The sequence below is a fragment of the Rattus norvegicus genome, chromosome 5 (assembly GCF_021556685.1).
Source record: "Rattus norvegicus strain SHRSP/BbbUtx chromosome 5, alternate assembly SHRSP_T2T, whole genome shotgun sequence".
Classification (NCBI taxonomy): Eukaryota; Metazoa; Chordata; class Mammalia; order Rodentia; family Muridae; genus Rattus; species Rattus norvegicus.
This window is the reverse complement of record NC_141538.1, coordinates 79,252,610-79,274,326: the sequence shown is the minus strand read 5'-3', so window position 1 is coordinate 79,274,326 and position 21,717 is coordinate 79,252,610. Positions and strand designations below refer to the sequence as shown.

At 42.6% G+C, this 21,717-nt stretch overlaps 1 protein-coding gene across 1 annotated transcript in view; it reads right to left on the bottom strand.

Moving 5' to 3' along the window:
* Positions 1–7,846: 7,846 nt before the first annotated feature.
* The window catches only part of Ugcg (UDP-glucose ceramide glucosyltransferase), a 32,629-nt gene continuing 18,758 nt past the window's right edge, over positions 7,847–21,717 (bottom strand). The window contains 7 exon segments of the mRNA NM_031795.2: positions 7,847–10,514; positions 11,945–12,134; positions 12,919–13,005; positions 14,125–14,303; positions 17,177–17,289; positions 17,943–18,044; positions 19,487–19,589. Coding sequence (NP_113983.1) covers positions 10,344–10,514; positions 11,945–12,134; positions 12,919–13,005; positions 14,125–14,303; positions 17,177–17,289; positions 17,943–18,044; positions 19,487–19,589 — 945 coding nt within the window. The 3' untranslated portion in view covers positions 7,847–10,343.

The following is a 21,717-nucleotide window of genomic DNA, read 5'->3' as shown; positions in this document are numbered from 1 at the left end:
GGAAAACTTCTTTCTCTTGGACAGTTTCACTTGGAGAATAAAATGAGGTCCTAGGTTCTGAATCATGGCTCTCAAACTGCAAATACTCCTAATGGTAACCCCCCTCCCTTCAACCCCCCCCCATTTCTCTCATTTTACTTCATCCCTGAGGGCATCTAGTAATGGAGCCCATGCTGGTCTTGAACTTACCATCCTGCTGTGCTGTTGGCATAAAAAATGATTGTTGCTACATAGTTAGATAGCCATGGGACCTCAAAGTCAGGGTGGGGTGGGGTTACAAGTCAGGTGGCTAGTCTTAGAACGAGCTCATTACCATCCATGCCGAGTCAGAGCATACTTGGAAATGGTCCTTGGGTGATACAGAACCAGCTGATCGTAAGAGCTCAAAACACTTGCTCTAGGTGAAAGTCCTTAAGTGTTGCCCACACATCTCATCCCACCACAGTTTTAGAAAGAAGGGCCTATAACCCCAGCTCTCAGTAGGTGAGGTGGAGAGAAGGTCAGGAGGTCAAGGCCAGACTCAGCTACGGTGGGAGTCCTAGGCAAGTCTGGGTGACAAGAGACACTGTCTCAGAACAAACAATAGCAACAAGAACAAAGTCCAGGTATTCTTGAGAGCCGAGAGGTAACCATTGGTATCACCTGCCACTTTGTTCTTAGACACAGAGGGCCGGAGTCACGTCAGGGAACTGCAGATTAAAGCTACTTTATGACTCCACTTTGTTCCAATCATAACAACTATTATCAAGACTGTAAATGCCAGCAAACACTGGTATAAACATGGGGAAGGAGAACCTCATACATTCTGTTGTGTGTGTGTATGTATAGGTGTGTCTGTGTGTGAGTGTGTATGTGTGTGTATGTGAGTATGTGTGGGAATGTGTGTGTGTGAGTGTGTGATATGTGTGTGTGAGTATGTGTGTGTATGTATGTATGTGTGTGTATGTATGTGTGCCTGTGTGTATGTGTATGAGTGTGTATGCCTGTGTGTGTATGTATAGGTGTGTCTGTATGTGTATGAGTGTGTATGTATGTGTATGTGAGTACGTGTGAGTATGTGTGTATGAGTGTGTGATATGTGTGTGTATATGTGTGTGTATATGAATGTGTGAGTATGTGTGTGTATGAGTGTGTGATATGTGTGTGTGGGTATGTGTGTGTATGAGTATATGTGTGTATGTATGTATGTGTGTATGTGTGTATGTGCATGAGTGTGTATGCATATGTAAGTATGTCTGTGTATATGTGTGTATATGTCTGTGTGTATGAATATGTGTGTGTGTGTGTGTGTGTGTGTGTGTGTGTGTGTGTGTGGTGTTGAGACAGAGTCTTCTTATGTAGCTCTGGATGGCCACAAACTCACAAAGACCTGCTTCTACCTCCTGAGTGCTGGGGCTAACAATGTGCCCACCAGACCTGGCTCCCTTATACACCATTGTATAAACTAGAACAATCACTTTGGAAATCAGTCTAGAGAGTTCTCAAAAAACTAGAACTAGAACTGCCATGCGGCCCGCCCTACCTATGCCCAATGGGCTCCAGAGTTTTTGGCAGAGAAACCTTCCTGTCTTTGTTCATCGCCACCCTATTCACAACGGCTAAAAGATGGAATGACCTAGATTCCCATCAAAAGATAAACTAAGGAAATGCACAGTACACAATGGAATTTTATTCATCTGTAAAGAAAAATGAAATTATAACAACTGGGGGAAAATGGATGGACCTGGAAATAATTACATTAACAATGTAACTCAACAAGACAAACACTGCGCGTCCCTTCTTATCAGGGTCATAGAGCCTCACATTTTTATAGTCGTTTGCTTAAACTAGAATTTTTGAAGAAATTTGGAAGTGAAAAAATCATATTTGTGTGTGTGTGTGTGTGTGTGTGTGTGTGTGTACAAGGTGGGAGTATAGTGTGTGTATGAAGTGGAAGTGTAGTGTGCGTGGTATGGAACAGGAGGGAAGAAGCTGGAGAAGGCGCAGCCATCAAGAGTTTGCTTCTCATGCAGAGGACCTAGATTTGGTTCCCAGCAGCCACATCACATGGCTCTCAACTTCAGGAGATCTGACACCCTCTTCTCATCTCTGCATGCATTGTATATACACAGTATACTTTCCTACACACACACACACACACTCACACACACACACTCACATACACACACTCACACACACACACTCACATACACACACTCACAAATTAAAAATAATTTTTAAAACATTTTGAAAAGTTCCACAGAGTAATAGATTACTAAGGGTGGTAAGGGATGGGAGAGAAGGTGGAGTGTGGGGGAGGGCGAACCAGAACTAAGTATATAAACAATTACATGGAAGCCACTGCTTTACAACCTCATTAAAATATATTAAAAAAAAGACTTTGAACGTAAGTCCCATGTTGATCCCAGAAGGCTTGGGTCATCGAACAAAACTCCCAGTACTGGGTATGAGGGAACGTCCCTGGGAGTCATTGAGCAAGAAGGCTCTATAGCAATCCAAAACTCTACAGGTTATGGCTGTTGCTTGTGGTTAATGGGATGATAAAACCCTATAGCTGAAACCTTATAGCTGAAGACACTGTATGTTGGTTGCAGAATACAGAGAAATCGTGCTGTGATTGACCCAGGAACTTCTCCACTGTCTAGCACTCATAATGCTAACAGTTGCTATGTAGCAGCTGGCGCAGTAAAGCCACCGGCAAATCTTCCTCAGCTTTAGACTTTGCATGTTACTATAGCAACTTGCCAGGCAAGGAGGTGCCTATTAGTGCAGCATTGGCACAACTGTTGGGTTATAGCCAACAGATTTCTGATCAGCTCCATGGAAGAGTTTATTTGTGTCAACTGTGGACACAGTCATAAAGGCCCATGCTTGAGGAAGTCATAGCCCACTAGGGATAAACCAAGTACTTTCGTCATGCTAATTGGACATATTGTCAACTTGCCTCTTAAATATTTGTTTATACCCATAGACTAGCTCTGTCTTCAACCTTGACCAAAGAAGCTTCTCTTTCACAGGAAACAGATTAAGGCTGAGTCTCGTGCCTGTGTGTCAGGGTACTGAGGACAAATTACTGTTGAGTGCTAATATTAAATGAGTACCCATATCATTTCCTCTGAGCTTCAGAAACATCCCAGGAGATGGGGCAGAAAGACTGTAAGAGCAGAATGATAGGGAAGAGAGGGCCAGAATGCTATCTCATGGGAATGACCTGGCCATGACACTCAGGAACTCACATCAGATACAGTGGCTTGCATAAGACAAACCATAAGTCATAGGTGGAGGGAGGCGCTTGTGGGCCCTACCTTGCCCAGGGGTGCTACTGGCTATCAAAGCTGCTGTAAGAAAGGAAGTCATTCTCTTTGGTGTGGTAGTCATGCTTCACGGAATAGCGTCCTATCCATGCCTGCACAAGTAGCCTTGGTGAAATCCAGTGGCTCACAAAGCAAAAGCAAAGTCAACACCAAAGACAGGAAAGACTGGTGGGGACTTGGGAGGGAGAGGGAGGAGTGGGGATGGAAAGGACAGAGAATGAAGGGGAGCAAGAGGTATCATGTATGGAATTGCTGAAGAATGACTCAGCCAGTTGTAGCCAAACAGATAAAGAGGGAGGGCTATGGGGCCAAGGTTCTCGATCACTGAAAGACACTATGGCTTGTGCCTGTGATTTTCCTCTCAGACCAAAGAATCGAAGAGCACATGATTTGCCAACCTGTAGGACAGACGCATCTGTGACCAGAAAAGACAATATTCAAAGAGGACGTAGAGATGCTGCATGTGCCTCTCATGAAGAGACAGCTAAGGCTGACTTTTGAAATGGATAAAATATTAACTAGTTACTAGCGATCAAGGAAGCAGGAAAGTATGGAGGTGTAAGGCCCAGGCATATTCACAGATAAATATCTGCAAACTTTTAAGGAGCAGAGGAGAGCTGGTTTCTTTCCTTTCTTTTTTTTTTTATTTTTTTCTTTCTTTTGTTGTTATTTTTTGAGGCATGTCTTCTCTTTCTGAGCCCTGGCTGTCCTGGACTTGCTTTGTAGACCAGGCTGGCTTCGAACTCTCAGAGATCCACCTGCCTCTGCCTCCCAAGTGCCGAGACTAAAGGCGTGTGCACCACGCCCAACTCTTACTTGTTGTTGCTGTCTTTATTTTCCGGTTTTGAGACATGGTTGGGTCTCTCTACATCAGTGGTTCCCAACCTTCCCAATGCCGAGACTCTAACACAGCTCCTCACGTTGTGACTCCCAACCATAACATTATTCTCTTTGCTAGTTGATAACTGTAAACTTTCTACTGTTATAAATAGCAATGTAAATTTCTGTTTTCTGGTGTCTTAGGCAACCCCTGTGCGAGTGTCGTTCAACCCTCAAAGGGGTTCATGGCTTACAGCAGTAGAACTACTGTGCTACATAGCCCAGGCTATCCTAGACCTCACTATGTAGACCAAGCTGGCCTCAAACGTGGAAGTCTGACTGCCTCTGCCTCTCAAGCACTGGGATTAAAGGTGTGTGCTACCAAGCCCAGCTGCTGTGTTTGTTGTTGTTGTTGTTTTGTTTTTTTATCTCTAGCAAAGACTGCACAGTCAGCACAGCACACCTCAGGAGCCCATCAGGTAACACTAGTAAACAAAGTTCGGTGGCGACAGAGAGAACAGCACCAATGGCATTTATCTCAGAACGGAAAATAGAACATGAAAAGGCTCTTACTTGAAAGTCAAAAGTGGGAGAAAAAAGGAGGGGGGAAGAAATCACATTTGGGGGAAAAAGATTTTTGATCCAGATGACCTTCAGGGGCCACTCTTATAAATATTAATCCTTTCCATTCCTATCCTATGTTGCCTTGGAGAAGCATTACCCTAAATAGAGAGTTTGGAAGAGTTTGGTTGCAAAACCTGTTTTTATGGTTAAAATGAAAAGTCATGTAAAGTAACTCAGGAGGCAGGGGCAAGCTAATCTCTGAGAGTTCGAGGCCAGCTTGGTCTACACAGTGACTTTCAAGACAGCCAGGGCTATGTAGAGAAACCCTGTCTCAGCTCCCTGCCCTTGCAAAGAAATCATTTAGATAAGGTTAAGAAATTTCTGTATGGGGGTTGGGGATTTAGCTCAGTGGTAGAGCGCTTGCCTAGCAAGCACAAGGCCCTGGGTTCGGTCCCCAGTTCCAAAAAAAAAAAAAAAAAAAAAAAAAAAAAAGAAATTTCTGTATGATTTTATTAAGGCACGGTCTTGTTGTAGAGCCCAGGCTGGCCTTGAACTTACTCTATTGCCAGAAATCCTCCTGCTCCAGTTTTCCATACTGCTGTGGTATTATTGCCATATACTGCTACTATATTCTCAAGAAATGGGTGACATTTCAGTGACTCACAATTGGGTATGCAAAAGTGAAACCTGATCGTTTAAAAACCTCAATGTTTAAACAATGAGGTCAGAAAGAAGCCAAAACCTGACATTAACCTGACATTAGGCCAATGCAATCCAAGTAGGCAATAAGCCACAAAAGCTCAGAGAAGCAGGTGACACAAGGGAGAAGCACTGTTGTGGCCAGGGCTGGTGTGTGCGTGTGTGTGTGTGTGTGTGTGTGTGTGTGTGTGTGTGTGTGTGTGTGTATGTGTGCGTGTAGGGAATTCTCCTTGAGAATTCAAGTCAGAATCTTTGGTATCACCCAGTGTTGCTGGAACTCTGGGTGGAAAATGTGTCACAGCAAATTCTGAATGCATGTGTCATGACTTTCGTCTTTTTCATGCCCTCCTAAGCCCAGATGTTTCACTTCTGTGGCTCTGCCCTGCCGGATTTGCTCCCTGGAGATGCCTTTCTTTGCAAGTTTCTTTAGCAAAAGAGGCAAAGAGGTATCCATCGTCAGGAGGCAGAGTCAGCTTTTAGCTCTGAAAACTCCCCTTCCTTCTCTTATGAAATATGTATTAGGAAAAAGCCTAACACAAGGATGTTACACATGGAAATCCCACCCTCATTATGTGAGGCAACTCACCATGCATGGGGATCCAGCCACACTGGGGATAGTACCTGCCCCCGACCTCACTGACCTTGTCCCATTTGATTGTCCATGACACCCCCTACCCCAAGCCTGTCCTTCTAAAATCTCCTTCTGAGATACTCCTGTGAGAATTTCATTCTTATTCGGAAAGAGAAAGGAATGAACCATCACTGCACTTTGTATATAGTATCTAATGATCTCAGCCCGGGGAGGACCTCAGTGTCCATCATTGTATTGATAAATTGCGTTTCAGATCGCTTAAGGAAGCTGACCACAGTCCCAGGCTCACCAAGGAGTCCACATAGCCTCAGGGTTGGAAGCTTATCTTGAATTTTGTAAATTATTTTACACGTAAAGCTGTTTTGCCTGCATGCATATCTGATTTCAGAGGCCAGGAGAGGATGTCAGATTCCCAGGAATTGGAGTTAAAGATGGTTGTGAGCAAACTACATGGGTGCTAGGAAGGTCCTCTGGAAGAGAAGTCAGTGAGTTCAATGGCTGAGCCATCTCGCTAATCCTTTAATTCATTCTTTAGGTATAAATAGCTCCCAAAGCTTCTGTCCTTAGCTTTCTGTTGGCCCTCTATTATGACATGAGCTCTACCGAAATGGCCCTCAAATCTCTTCCACTTCAAGTGTGCAAAAGTAGAATCTTGCTACATAGCCCAGTCCATCATCTTGGCTAACCCTACTCCCTTCCCATGCTCTGGTGTTTGCGGCAGGATCAACTGGACTCTCCACGGTGTTGTCTGTTGCTCTGGCTGTCGGATGTAATCCTGAGAAGAGGTACCAAGTCCCAGGATTTGTGATTAGACACACAGCTCACATAATTAATGGGAGGTGTGTTCTTCAGGGAAGGCTGGTACACAGATCCTCAACCCTTCCGAGGAAGGACACCCCTAAATTGGTTAAGTCACATAATTATATCTTCATGCTATTAACACGGATGTCTTGGTGACTCACAGTCTAAACGGCATAACCACATGAAAACATCCCCCAGACACCTAGACTCTGCCAGCCTCTCCCAGAGCTGGGAAAGGCTGTGTGAAGGCTTAGTACATACCGGATCTTAGGCTGCTGCACTGTCTTCTAACTACTAAGAATCTTCCAGAGAACCCAGTTCAAGCCAGAGAACAAGAACATACGGGTTTATGTACTGAGAGACAAGGTCTATCCCTGAACCTGGATGTTGATTAGGCTTGCCTAGCTGGCTGGCTTGCTCTGGGGAACATGGACACATGACGTCTGGCAATGCCTCCTCCAGCTTGGGTGAAGCCCGCTGGGACAGTGTGTGGGATGCAGCTTAGCATCTCAGGCAGCAAGACCATTCCAGTCTTCCTCAGGATTGACTGACCTTCCTTATCTGTGGAAGTGATACAATCTAGAAGGCAGAGTTCAGGCTGCAGCCCAACCAGGAATGAGCTCCAAAGGGAACTCTGGGTCTGTACTATAGGTCAGTCATCAAAGGCCATAATTCTCCAAGTGCAGCCACAGCAGAATTCAGCCCCACCCAGAATGATTAATGCAGATGTGTGGGTGCCGTGCCCATCCTTCATGTTTTCCAGCCTTGTATTATAACCTGCAACCAAAGCAGGTGAGCCCCACTTTAAGTCCAGTGCAGCCCAGATGAAAGGAAAAAACAAAAACAAAAACGTTTTTTAATCCCAGTACTCAGGAGGCAGAGGCAGGTGGATCTCTGTGTTTGAGGCTGGCCTGGTTTACAGAGTGAGTTCCAAGACAGCCAGGGCTGCACAGAGAAACCCTGTCTCAAAAAACCGAAAGAAGAAAAAGGAAAAGAGAGAAAATGAGTGTTAACACGTCTGAGACAGGAAGTAAACAAAACCACACAGATACGCACATTGATTGTATTCAAATTTTTATTCTCTCAACAAAAAAACTTAAGACAATGATTTTAAATAATAAAACATGATATATTCTAGACACTTAATTGTTTTCTTTTTAAAAAGACAGTTTATTATAAATTTGGACTCCTACAGTTCTGGTGTGGCGCCTCGACATTTACAGTATTTCTTACCATTTTATCTTCACTCCAAACTTGCTAAACAAAGAGTTCCTCTCCGCACCCTCGAGGCTTCGCTTTAAGGAAATACTTCACGACCACACGAAACCCACACACACAGAACATTTGTTTTTTTTTTTTTAAAAATATTTACAGAAGTCTGTCCAGCCATTTGGATTTTGTTTCTTTGCCCATACTGAGATCAACAAAAAAGCTAACTAGTCAGCAAGATTTCACTTCAGCAGCGCAAAGAAGGGCTTCCACCAAACGCCACTAAACAAACCGACAAACGCACTCAGCAAAACTCAGCTCGTGAGAGAGTAATGTAAAAAAATAAACATGTAGTGGGTCATAACTAGACTGGTTCTCACTGTGCAACTTTTCCTCAGGGGGTAATAGTACCCGTTTCACAGAAAAAAAAATAAAAACTGGAATATGCATCCAAGCCTTTGCTCACGGAGAAAATGCCCTTCAAACAAATTCATCATAAGGCGAGAAAGAGAGAGAGAGAGAGAGAGAGAGAGAGAGAGAGAGAGGGAGAGAAGGAGAGAGAGAGAGAGAGAGAGAGAGAGAGAGAGGGAGAGAGAATGAATATTAATGGAAAGGGGAGGAGCAAGAGAAGGGGAAGGAACTGCCGTTTGGCCCAGAAAAATGTAAGGATAGTGTGTATTTATAGTATATACACATTTACAGGTATATTGCAGTTTAGACTGTCTGTAGAGTCGTTAGGTAAATGGACTGGCTCAGTAAGATGAAAATGTTCTCTATAAGTAGGAAGTTATTGCTAATAGGCTACACGCTGTGCTGAGATGGAAGCCATAGGAACACAGGGTGCGAGCTGTCATGGTGCTGGAGTGAACAGCAAGCATCAGATGGACAGCATACCACCAAACTCAGACGGATGAGCAAACACCGCTTAAAGAAGACAGGGGAAAAGGCCGATGCACTGTCCCTTACGTCTCTGCTTAGTTAAAACAAAAGTCCAGTTCACCACAAGTTAGCATAGGCTGACAAGCAAGCTTAGCTGCATGATGGGGAGAGGAAAGTACAGCATGCATTTACAACTCGGCTGCCTAGTCTATGTCATACAAACTGAACATAAAAATCCAATTTAAATAAGACTATAGACTATTATAGTAAAAAACAAAACAAAACAACCAACCGACACACACACAGTAGACTTAGTTTGATACTGATTGATTTGAAGAGTAAACCTCATCCTGTCCTCTAATTCTCTACTGCGATTTATTTGCCAATAGCTAGAATATGTTTACTCACTTAAAAAAAGATATTAAATACTTGTATCATGAAATTATATTCTTATTAACAATACAGACATACTGGGTAAGAAAATAGCTCCTGTGTGAACTGTGTCTGAAATGAATTTTCCTTACAACTATAAAACATCCACTTACACTTATATAAGATCACCCCTCCCCCCCATGGAAAAAGCTAAGGAAAGATGGGGCGGGCTGGGCGAGGAGCAGGGAAGGAAAGATTCAGCTCTCCTAATTACAGCACAGTGATTAATATGGTTCAAGACAGAACCAACAACAGTTGGTCCAAAAGATGCCTTCAATTCATGGTTACCACTAAAAACCAATCTCAACCACTTTTGGTTCATTGCAATGAGACCAAAAAATAAAACAAAACAAAACAAAAACAAAAAAACAAAACAAAAAAAACCTCACAGATTTATATAAATACTAGACTCGGCTCTTTTATTATTAAAGTTTCCCATTTGTTTTTGCAAGGCCTAGCTACCATATCACAACTTCTAACTTCTATTTGCTCTGCAACAACTACAAGAGGTAGGCATAAAGCATGAAAAAGTTTCTCCGTCAGCGCCTCCCTGTACAACCCATTCCCTTCACACAGGGGCGGCCAGCACCTGCCCCTTCCCTCTCACAGAGCTGCTGTTCTGCCCGTGCGGACCTCAGAGTGAGTAACTCAGGTAAGAAACTTTCCCTACTGAAGGATACTGTCATAGTGTCTGCTGCAGAGCAGTCGTGTGTGTGTGTGTGTGTGTGTGTGTGTGTATTGATTTATATATATATATATATTTGTTTAAAAAAATAAACAACAACAAAACCCACTTCCTAGAACCAATTGTCTTGATTCTCTACCTCCACAAAACACACTGTTTGGCCACGACTACAGACATGTTTTGCTTTTGTTTTTTTGCTTTTCACAGATGCAAGGGCCATGCGAATAAATTAAAGAGCGGATACCACACATACACGGATGAGCCACTGAAGGCAGGTCCTGGAAAGTCTCTATAAACATAATCTATAACACTTCCATTCCATCCTGTCCAGTCGGCCACAGAGGCCTTGTTACACATCCAGGATCTCCTCGGCCGTCCCTCCACAGCGCAACCTGTAGCGACCGGCTCTCCAGCTTATAGTAGGGTCCCACAGTGCCGACAAGAAAATGTATATTGTCATGGATTCGCGGATGAACCAAGCCACAGCATAATCAAGTTTTGAAAAGCATAGTGTGCCACCCTGAGGATTAAAAGTAAAAGTTGATTGACTTCCCATCAGATGAAATAAATGTACAGTCCAAGAACGAAATTCTCAGGTGAGATGGCTCCACAAGGAAGCCTGAGGACCCAAGTTCAAGCCCCAGACCCCACCTGATAGGAGGGAGGAAAGCAAGCACAAAACGAACACCACACACATACACACACACACACACACACAACACACACACACACAACACACATACAACACACACAGCACACACACACAACTCACACAAACACTCACATACACTCTCACACACATCCCACATACAACACACACACACAAAACACTCACACACAACACACACATAAAACACTCACACACAACACACACACAACTCACACACAAAACACTCACACACAACACACACACACAACTCACACACTCACACACACACACCACACACACACAAAACACTCACACACAACACACACACACACCCACACACAAAACACTCACATACAACACACACATAAAACACTCACACACAACACACACACACAACTCACACACCCACACACACACATACCACACACACACAAAACACTCATACACAACACACACACACAACTCACACACTCACACACACACACCACACACACACAAAACACTCACACACAACACACACACACACACCCACACACAAAACACTCACATACAACACACACATAAAACACTCACACACAACACACACACACAACTCACACACCCACACACACACATACCACACACACAAAACACTCATACACAACACACACACAACTCACACACAAAACACTCACACCACACACACACACAACTCACATACACACACCACACACACAAAACACTCACACAAAACACACACAACACACACACACAAAACACTCACACACAACACACACACACAACTCACACACCCACACACAAAACACTCACACACAACACACACACAAAAAACACTCACACACAACACACACAACTCACACACACACACAGACACTCACACACAACATACTCATGCATACCACACACACACTCATACACATTCACACACACACACACACACACACACACACACACACACGGGGTGGGAGGGAGTGGGGGAGCCAAGGGGGAGTCTACGAGCTCTGGGGACCCCACTCTTGGCACCATTGAAATCGAAGGTGTCTTCCTGGGTGACTTAACTGCCTTGCCATCCTTAGCAAAGGCAGTGTGAAAACAGCTACAGTCTCGGCTTGAGCATTTATTTCCTTCATATCATTTTTCTGAACTAACTGTGAGACCCGGACTTGTTTAGTTTTCTATCTACATTCTACTCTTCGATGTGAAGCTGAAGACGTCCTCTGTCTCTCTTCGGCCTTTTCTAAACTGAAATAGTTCTGGTCCCTCACCAGATTACGGACACCCTTTCTTGTGTATTCACATACCTGGACACCCCTGAGTTGAATGTAGTCAAATATAAACCATGCCAGGCAGTGACACATGAAGAAAACCATGATATCCCATCGGAACACGTGGTGGGCTGCCCACCCGATAATTAAACTGGCAACAAAGCATTCTGAAATTGGCTCACAAATTATTGTGGCAGGAAGCATGTTAATCCTCAATTTGGTCCACCTGAAGAAAGAAACAAGCAAACAAAAAGGATTTTTAAGACAACGGCTTGCTTACAAAACTAACCAACCAACCCTCACCAAACACCCACACCAACACCATCCTGAACCCCTGCTGACCACTGCCACACACGGTCAACTTACAACCTCGACATCGGAAGAACACCCTCTTTGAAACAGTTTGTATTTTATTTATTTATTATTCTCTCTCATGTAGCCCAGGTTGGCCTCAAAGTCCTTAAGTAGGGAAATGGCTTTCAGTTCCCGATCCTCTGCTTCATTTTCCCAATGTTGGGATTACTGGTTGGTGACACCACACCCAGCTGTGCGGGGGTGGGTGGGTGGTGACATCCAGGCCTGTCTGCATGCCAGGAGAGCAAGTCTTTCAACTTAGACACGGCCCCAGCCTTCCTTTCTCATTATTTTATGAATCTCTTTTCTATTTTTATTTAGTTATTAAAGAAAACACATTTAGGCATTCAATTCAATACAGAACAAACTTTTCTGGAAGCAAATTAATCTCCCCCAGCTACCCCCCAAGTCTCTATTATGTAGTTCTGGTTACCCTGAAACAAACTACATAGACCAGGCTGACCTTGAACTCAGAGATTCACTGGCCTCTTTCCCCCAAGTACTTGGGTTAAATGCATATACACATACATACATACATACACACACACAACATACACACACACACACACACACTCACACACACACAATCATGTAGCACAAGGCACACGTGCACATTCCTTTTTGACACAGTATAAAATGATAGTGTTTTGATTTACCTGATCATTCTGGATTGAAACTGAGAAATGGAGTATGAACCAGAGTTTTGCATGGCAACTTGCGTAGACATTGAAAACTTCCAGCCTCTGAAAATGAAGATAATTATAATATGATCTATGTTTATGTTGATGGACACATTCAAGCCCGACTGGTTCTCCTGCACTCACTAATCACTCTAAGAGTAAGCTGTGGCTGGGAGTCAGCACGAGCCCAGGCCTCCCTCGAGGATGAGCAAACCAATGCTATGAATATTTCTCAATGACCGAGGCAACCCTCAATGGTACCACATTCCGGCCACAAGGACCTACATTCCCTAGGTTTATAGTTTAAGAAACTTTAGTGCAGCCATTCTTAACATACTCAGTGAGAGAGTTCTAGACTCAATAGTTTGTCTCTAATCCCCCTGTGTGTGTGTCTGTGTGTCTGTGTATTCAACAAGAAAAGTAATCAAGTGGCACTGGGTCTCGTAGAAGACATTAGGTGACTGTGAATTTCATAAACACCATATGGAATATATGAGGCAACACCTCAAAAATACTCATCAAAAATGTTTTTTAAATAAACCACACAGGGCAGTGATCTCCTTTAAACCCAAATTGTCTGTGCCTGAGAAATGCTAAGAGATGAGGTGGCTTATTAGCAAAGTATGAACTAATGTGCTAAGAAATCCCCAAGTTCTGGGCTGGAGAGATGGCTTGGGAGTTTGAGAGTAGTTGTTACTCTTACAGAGCGCCCAGGTTCAGTTCCCAGCACCCACGTGGTAGCATCACAGCTACCTGTAACTCCAGTCCAGGAGATCAAATTCCCTCTTCTGACCTCCAAGGGTACCAGACACACATGTTACATACACATGCAGGAAAAACACTCATACCTATAAAGTAAAAAAAAAAAAACGAAAGTAGAAAGTTTAGTTTCAAATGATACTTAAAAAAAGAATCCACCTATTGACGTATGATTGTTTAACTCTTCTAAAACACAGAACTTTCTACTTTTGTTCTCTCAAAAGCTTCCTGTCAACCACTTCAAGCTACAGCTTCTTGAGGAAACAGATGAGTTTGCTTTATTAGTACCTATGGGTATCGGATGTGAACGCTCTGCTCTGCAAAAGCACTGACCTTTGTACTCACTAGCAGAATCCACGGTTGGAATAGAAAGAAGCAGCCAATAGAACATGGGAGACACTAAAAACACTTTAGCTTTCTTACCGGTCCGCTATTGCTTTGGCCATGAAGTAATCTTCCGCAATGTACTGAGCAAAGGCTATGAGCCCTCCTGCCTGATCTAGCACATCCTTCCTCATCAAGCAAGACATCCCCGTCACACACTTGAAGCCGGTCACATTGGCAGAGATATAGGATCTTGGGTGTGAAGTTCCAAAATATACCTGCGGAGGAAACAGACACGGTCGATTTGGTTTTAACGTTAAAGCTTGTAAACTTTTCCTAATGCTTTCTGTTGAGTGAGCGAGCGAGCGAGTGACTGACCAACCGACTGAGTGTCCTAACGTGAATGAAAAGCACAGCACTGCATCACTGTAGCCCAGGCTGACTACTCAGCTATCATCAGTACCAAGAAATATTTGCCTTTAGAGTGAAAAGCATATTCACTGGCCAGAAAGTAAGCACAATTTTTTTCTAAAATGAATAGATTAAAAGATAAACTCAAATAAAATGGAATTTGTATATAAAAGAGAAATTATTAGCTGATTTATAAAGTATTAATGAAATTTAGTGCCTCCAGATTTTACAACATTTAGTGGCATGTACGTGTGTGTGTGTGTGTGTGTGTGTGTGTGTGTGTGTGTTTGTACACAAGCATTTATGCATACACAGACCACGTACAGGTGATAATAATATTTAGGACAATTTTATTTCTTCTTAAGATTATTTTTAATTCTGTATATTCATGTTAAGTCTGTAGGGAGTTATGTACATCTGAATGAGTTCCTGTAGGTTGGAGGGTCCTCTGGAGATGCAGTTATAGCTTACTGTACGCTGGCCATCTTGGGTGCTGAGAACCCAACTCTGGTCCTCTCTGCAAGAACAGTGCTCACTCCTGATGCTGAACCATCTCTCCAGCCCCTAATGTCTTACTGTTCCTTCTCTGTAACGCTTCAGAACTGACTGCCACCATCCTAAATGTTACACACAAGTCCTATTTCTTATTTATATCTCAGTACGCTGCCTTTTCTAATTGACTTCAGTTACAGCGCAGCGGGCTTCCTTAATCGCAGTTATTCACAAAGAGCGGAGCAACAGGATTTTACAAGGCAGTAAGACTATGATTCCTGCTACCTATGCTCAATTCAGACGCTACTGAAGCAGTGGGATCTGCTTCTCTGTGACTGCTAGACCAGAAGCACCCATCTTAACCCTTAAGCAGTTAACCGAGGCCCCAATGCTAGGTGGACTAGGGGTTCAGTGGAAGGTTTCCTTATCATGTAGGAAGATTCTTCTGGTTGTATCTCCATTCATTCTAAGCATTCGTGGGAGTATCTTTCATTGATGCAAACATCTGTGTGCATGTTTTCAAGGTAAAACGACATGATAGTATTTTATTTTAAAACAGTTATCTGTAGTTCATTTTACCAACCAGATACTCAAGATTTTAAGACTAACAATCTCTTCCAGTAAGAGAAATATTTCCCAGGGCAGGGTTAAGAAAGAGACCATGGGCTGGAGAGATGGCTCAGTTGGCAAAGTGATGGTCACAAACACATGATGACCTGAGTCACATACCCAGCGTTCACTGGCCGTGATGTGCACCTATAATCCCAGGCTTTGAGGAAACTGGTGCTGGAGGATCCTTGGGACTTGCAGGCCAGCCTGCCAAGTCACATTGGGAAGCTCCAAAGTTCACGAGAGACTAAAAAACATGTCTCAAAAAATAAGGTGGCAAGTGACTGAGAAAGAAACCTGACATCGACCTCCCCCATTACATATGCATATTCATCTTCCTACATACACCAACATGCATATACACATAAGAGTCACACTCGAGCATGCACGGGGGAGGGGAGCAAGAGAGAGAACACACACACACACACACACACACACACACACACACAGAACGAAAAAGAACAGAGAGAGAGAGAGAGGAGCGAGAAAGAACACACACACACACACACACACACACACACACGAGAGAGAGAGAGAGAGAGAGAGAGAGAGAGAGAGAGAGAGAGAGAAGAGAGAGGAAATTGCCACTGTCCCGAAACTAATGTGCCTTCAACCCTTGGATCTTGGCAATGAGAATCATCAGCAAATGTACCATGTGCTAAGGAGGAAGTGGACAGGCATCGAAACTGATGGTGAGACTTTCCCCTTGTGACAAAGACAAACCTTGCTTTCTGTCTAATAGTATAGAATTAGATATGACTTTTAGGAAGCTTTAGTATGGGAAAAGATTATGAAATGACAAAACTAATACACAAACTGCTTCTCGAGCACAGCCGCAATCATGCTTTTCGAAGGGCACATAAGAAAAACATGAGGGCAAAACCACAACCAGTCGCAAGTGCCAAAATCGGTCAGACAGAAGTGAACCCTAACTGCCCTCATTAGTGGGGAGGTGGGTTTTCCTTTGGGGGTGGGGGCAGTATGCTGCTTCTGTGTTGCTATAATGTATCTTTCCCTCCATGGTGAGAGCTTAACTACAACCCTAAGGAGAAAGGGCTGCAGATGTAGCTCAATGGAGAAAAGCTTGCTTAGCATGGCTAAGTCCCTGAGTTTGATCCCAGAACTTGCAAAAAACAAAAGATTGAAGATGGGGAGGTGGGGGTGGTGGAAGAAGTAGAGGCAGGAAGACAGGAGAGGGGAGTAAAGAAAACAAAATTATGTATTCATTTTGCCATAAATCCAAAGCTTTGTATATTAATTTCAAAAAAGAAAATAAGTTTCTTAAGATACATATTTACTTAAAAAGGAGATCAAGGGTTTTTTCTTTTAAATAATAGGACTTTTATAAACTGTTTTAAAAAATACCTTTCAGTCGAAGAGAACATTATATAAGACAATAGTGTGGAGTGAATGTCTAGAATTGAGTGAAGATGCCATAGAGGAAAAATGGGAGGCAGGGCCACCAGCCGTCCCCTATGCACAGCCATGGTGGGGGGGGTGTGCAGCTCAGCAGTAAGTGACCCCAGGAACCCAAGCACTTCCTCCTAGGAACAGGGTGCTCTCAGCAGGGCCCCACACCAGCAGCAGAGCTGAGGGAGGAGCCGCTGTGACAAGCACGATTTGTAAGCCCTGCACTTACCTGCTCTAAGGTGGCAGCAAAGCCTTGTCTGTCAGCTACGTATGGAAGCCCGTGGACCAGCCCCACTCTCTCCGTCATCTGATTGACCATGTCAGTTAATGTGTCTGGAATGACTGCAAGTTAGGGGGAAAGGTGAGAACAGAGAAAGGAAAAAAAAAAAAAAGAGAGAGAGAGAGAGGGAGGGAACATTTTAGTAAAATGTCCATTAATGTAATTAAATTTTGTGAATTGTAATTAAGTTACAATAAAATATATTCTTTTGAACATTTGGATTTAATAAATATCAATCACTTATTCTGAGAATATAAAACTTTAAAAAGCTACCCATTTTTAGCTCAGGAGAGAAATTTCTTGCTCTAACCATTAAATAATTTTTTTAAATACATGAATGCTTTTTAATAAATTTACATATTGTAGGAAACATATGTTGATTTGACTTTTTTGGTAGAATAGTGTATTACAGAAGCCCAAAGGGTACAAAGTGTCCAACAAAGAAGAAATGTTACACTGGAGAAGGGCTGTAGACCAGATGGTGGTCATCACTATGTTTAATGGTTGAGATTTTCTCTTCAAAATGCAAAGGTATCTAATACATGTACCATCTAGGTTAGGCTAAAAAAATTAAAATCTTATCAAGTGCACCTAACATACATGATGATGGAGTAAATTATCGGGCAAACCACAGATTGATAAATAATATATTTTTAAGATGTTTTTGGCTTTCTATCATCAAATGAACAGTTTGATAAAGTAGGACAAACCTCACCTCGTATTCCGCTATCACAAATCCATATGAGATCATACTTTGCAACTTCATATGCTGGCATCAAATTATTAATTTTAGGATTAATGCCAACCTTTTTGCCACCTAAAAATGTAAAGGCACAATAGTAAGACATTCATTGAGCTCAAAATACATGATACTATAAAGATACACGATGGAGAAACAGAGTTGTGCCATATTTCATAATTTAAACATTACCTATCACTCATAGTAATCACTGTAAAAAGTATTCATTCACAAAAGGAGAATTTTTAATTTCTTTAACAATCTAGTCTGGTTTCTAATTTGCAAATTCTTCCATTAACATGATGAACTAATATCTAATGATAATTGTACAACACAACAATATCATAACAGCCATGTGCTGAATATCTGCAAAGTGCTGAGATCCCTTATCACAAATCAGTGGTAAGTATGCATGTTAATTAATTTGATTTAACCATTTCATAATATATATATATATGTATATTTAAAGTGTCATGCTACATAATATTATAAACACATTTATTTAGTGGTAGGGAATAAACGCAAACAAAACCAATAAAAGAGTCCACAGGACTCATTTTGAAGTTACAGTAGTTACAACAATAGGAGAAATTGACTTATCAGAGTAAAACATAGGCTACCCCCACTTTTATACAGAGAAAAGACTACCATTAAAAACACTTTAGAAACAAAACCGATGCGGGAACCAAAGGGGGGGGCAGCTAAAACTCAGGGCCATTCGAAGGGCTGTATGGAAACCTAATATAGTAGAAACTTCTGCAGATGGATAGAATATATGAAAGAAATATAAAGGAATCACCAAATAACAAAGCCCCAAGCAGGAACCTCCAGTGCCGGGAACAAGGCACATCTAGTCAATGTTGGCCAGAGGGGCCCCATGGAATCCCCAAAACCACCTGGGCTACTGCAAGACTATTGGTTGCTTTCCACAGACTGCTGGTGCGGCCCTATTTTGAAGTCACCACCTACATAACTCACTGAACATGAAGCAGTCGAGCTGGTGCCTACCTCGCTCGGGCCTTTACTCCTACGGTTAGTGTTCGTGGAAGTGACCCAGAGAACTACCAGAGGGGAACACTGCCCTGCACAGGGCGCTGGTGCAACAGTGTCACAAAAGTTGTGAAAGTAACCAAGTATCTGATTGTAACTAAAACATACTCTATATGATGGAATCCAAGCTCAACACTGAGACTAGATACCACAGACCCGGGGAAAATCAAAATAGAGAAGGAAAAAATAATCAGAAGACAACAACACCTACTACTTCTACTCACACCTGACTACTGAGCAGGATGCTATTTTTGTGTAACCTTTTGGTAACCAAGACCTCTTTATCCCCATAACTTTCCTTGAAGGAATAGAAATATCTTTTACCCCCTCCTCCCAGAAAACACGCCTAAAGCAAGCATATGCTGTCTAACTGTACTGAGTGACTTGTACTCTAATCTAGAGTTTAAGGCGAGATTTACTGATATTTAAAACTACCAAAGTAAAATGGCCAATGTAGGTTTTTTACTTACCTATAAATAATCTAGCATCAACGTTTGGGTATTTTCCAAGCAGTTTCTTACACACCTCAATGGCTGGATCATCATGATCTTGTACACAAAGGAGTACTTCATACTAATCAAAAGAAGATATTTAACATTAAGAACCCTCGTAGAAGTACACACTGCTAGCATTTCTAGAGTGATCAAAAACTAGATGAAAGGAAAAAAGAGGATTGTGTACATAAAGTTAAGAGCTTAGGGAGGAATCCTAAGGGACCCAGCTGCTTGTGACGAGTGTTGCTTGGGTGGGGACAGCTTCTCCAGGCCAAAGACCTGTCTGCCAGCAGCAGAAAGCGCCTGGAGTGCCTGAGGTTGACACCTGTCGTTCTCTGACAGGCCCTGACCCAGAGACAACCTGCATATCAAGTTTGTTCACAACCTGCACCACTTAACATGCACTCAAAGCTTACAAGATGTGCGGGAGTGCAAAAGGCAACGCTGAAAAGGAGGAAACCCAAGCACACTCCTCCTCCAGAAACTCTGTCCTGGAGCCCCGCTTTGCCTCATGAAAGTGCTACAGACGTAAAGAGAGCCCATAAGGGACAAAGTGTGATTATGTTTCTTTCCTTTTTTTAATTCTATTTTACTGTTTAAAACTTTTTAAATAAAATAACATTTGACCAAACATTTACTACCATGAAAAGCATGCTTCGCTGACCTCACTAAGTATGAGGACATCCAGAATTTCATTTTGCTCAACGCTATGTTTAGTTAGAAAGGCATTTCTGAAAGCTTCAATGGCCCTGCCAAAACCGTCCTTACAGTACCTTCTGAGGTGCTTAAATCACAGGGACTGACTCAAGCCATGGAAAAGCCCATTCTGCTTACTTCTACTGACAAGTACATAAAAGCAAAAAGCAGAAACAAAATACTCATAACGCCTTCAGCATGCATCTTACCTCACCAAAATACTGGCAGAAAAGAAATCTGTGGTTGAACACAAGAGAACCAGGACTGAAGTCAAGAAAGGTTTTGTCAACAAGGTGGGGATTTTATTATTATTTTTTTAAACATCTTTATTTATTATATACATTGTAGCTATCTTCAGACACACCAGAAAAGGGCATCAGATCTCATTACAGATGGTTGTAAGCCACCATGTGGTTGCTGGGATTTGAACTCAGGACCTTTGGAAGAGCAGTCGGTGCTCTTAACCACTGAGCCATCTCTCCAGCCCCGTTATTTTTTTTTTTAATTAAAGAAAAAAAGGCTTACTAATAATTAAGCAGATGGTGAAAACGAGGAGCATTTTCTCATGATCCCTACCACTTAGTACTCCATCCAGTATCCGCTTCAGTGAGGACGGATCTAAAGTGCTCCTCAAGAAGGGTTCACCAATCATACAGTCATCTGGCCTCATGAGGCCAGATAAAAGTCTGAGAGAGCAAAGGGTGCCAATCCCACCACACCCATGAAACTTCCCAGAGGGCTGAGCCTACAAGCAGTCCTGATGTCTCAGAACACTTAGTGGAGGAAGACTGTGTCCTTAATAATGGCGATTAGAAAGGCTAAGTAACTTTATAAAGGGCAAAATAACAGCTAGCTTTCTTCCCATCTACTAAGCCACACAGCCAGGCGCTCCCTAGAGAATTCCGTAATGTTTTTACAATAGGTACTGCTCGACAGGTGTGAACGGCAAGGCGGAGGAAAGTGCTTCTGAGCACTAGGACGCTGCAAGACACGGGTGGCTTATTGTGGCTTCCTCCCCAAGCAAGGCAGAACTTTATAAAACTGGTTTTCCAGAGTGATGCCGGTACCAGGAATTAAGCTCAGGTCTTCTGCAAGAGCAGTGTGCTCTCTTAACGAATGAGTTGTCTCTCTAGTTCCATATAAGAGCTCATCTTTACTTCATCACAAGGCTTGCAAGTTTCCAATCGTGATTATACCTTTCAAACTTAATTCCAAGATTACAAACAAAAATGACTTAATAAGCTATGCTGCAAAAAATAAACAAACAAACAAAAAAACAACCTAGTTCACATTATCCAGGAGCAGATACTTAAGACAGGCTTTAAAAAAAAACCGTAGCAAACTGAAGAACCACATTATAATGAGGTATCAGCTCGTGACTGTGGTGGGACGGAACCATTTTATGTCCCTGCGACAGTCAAATTCCTCCAGTTATAAGTGGCTAAACGCTGGGCGTGGTTAAAAGCTCGCCTAGCTAATACACAGAATGACTTTTGGGGTATTTTTTATAT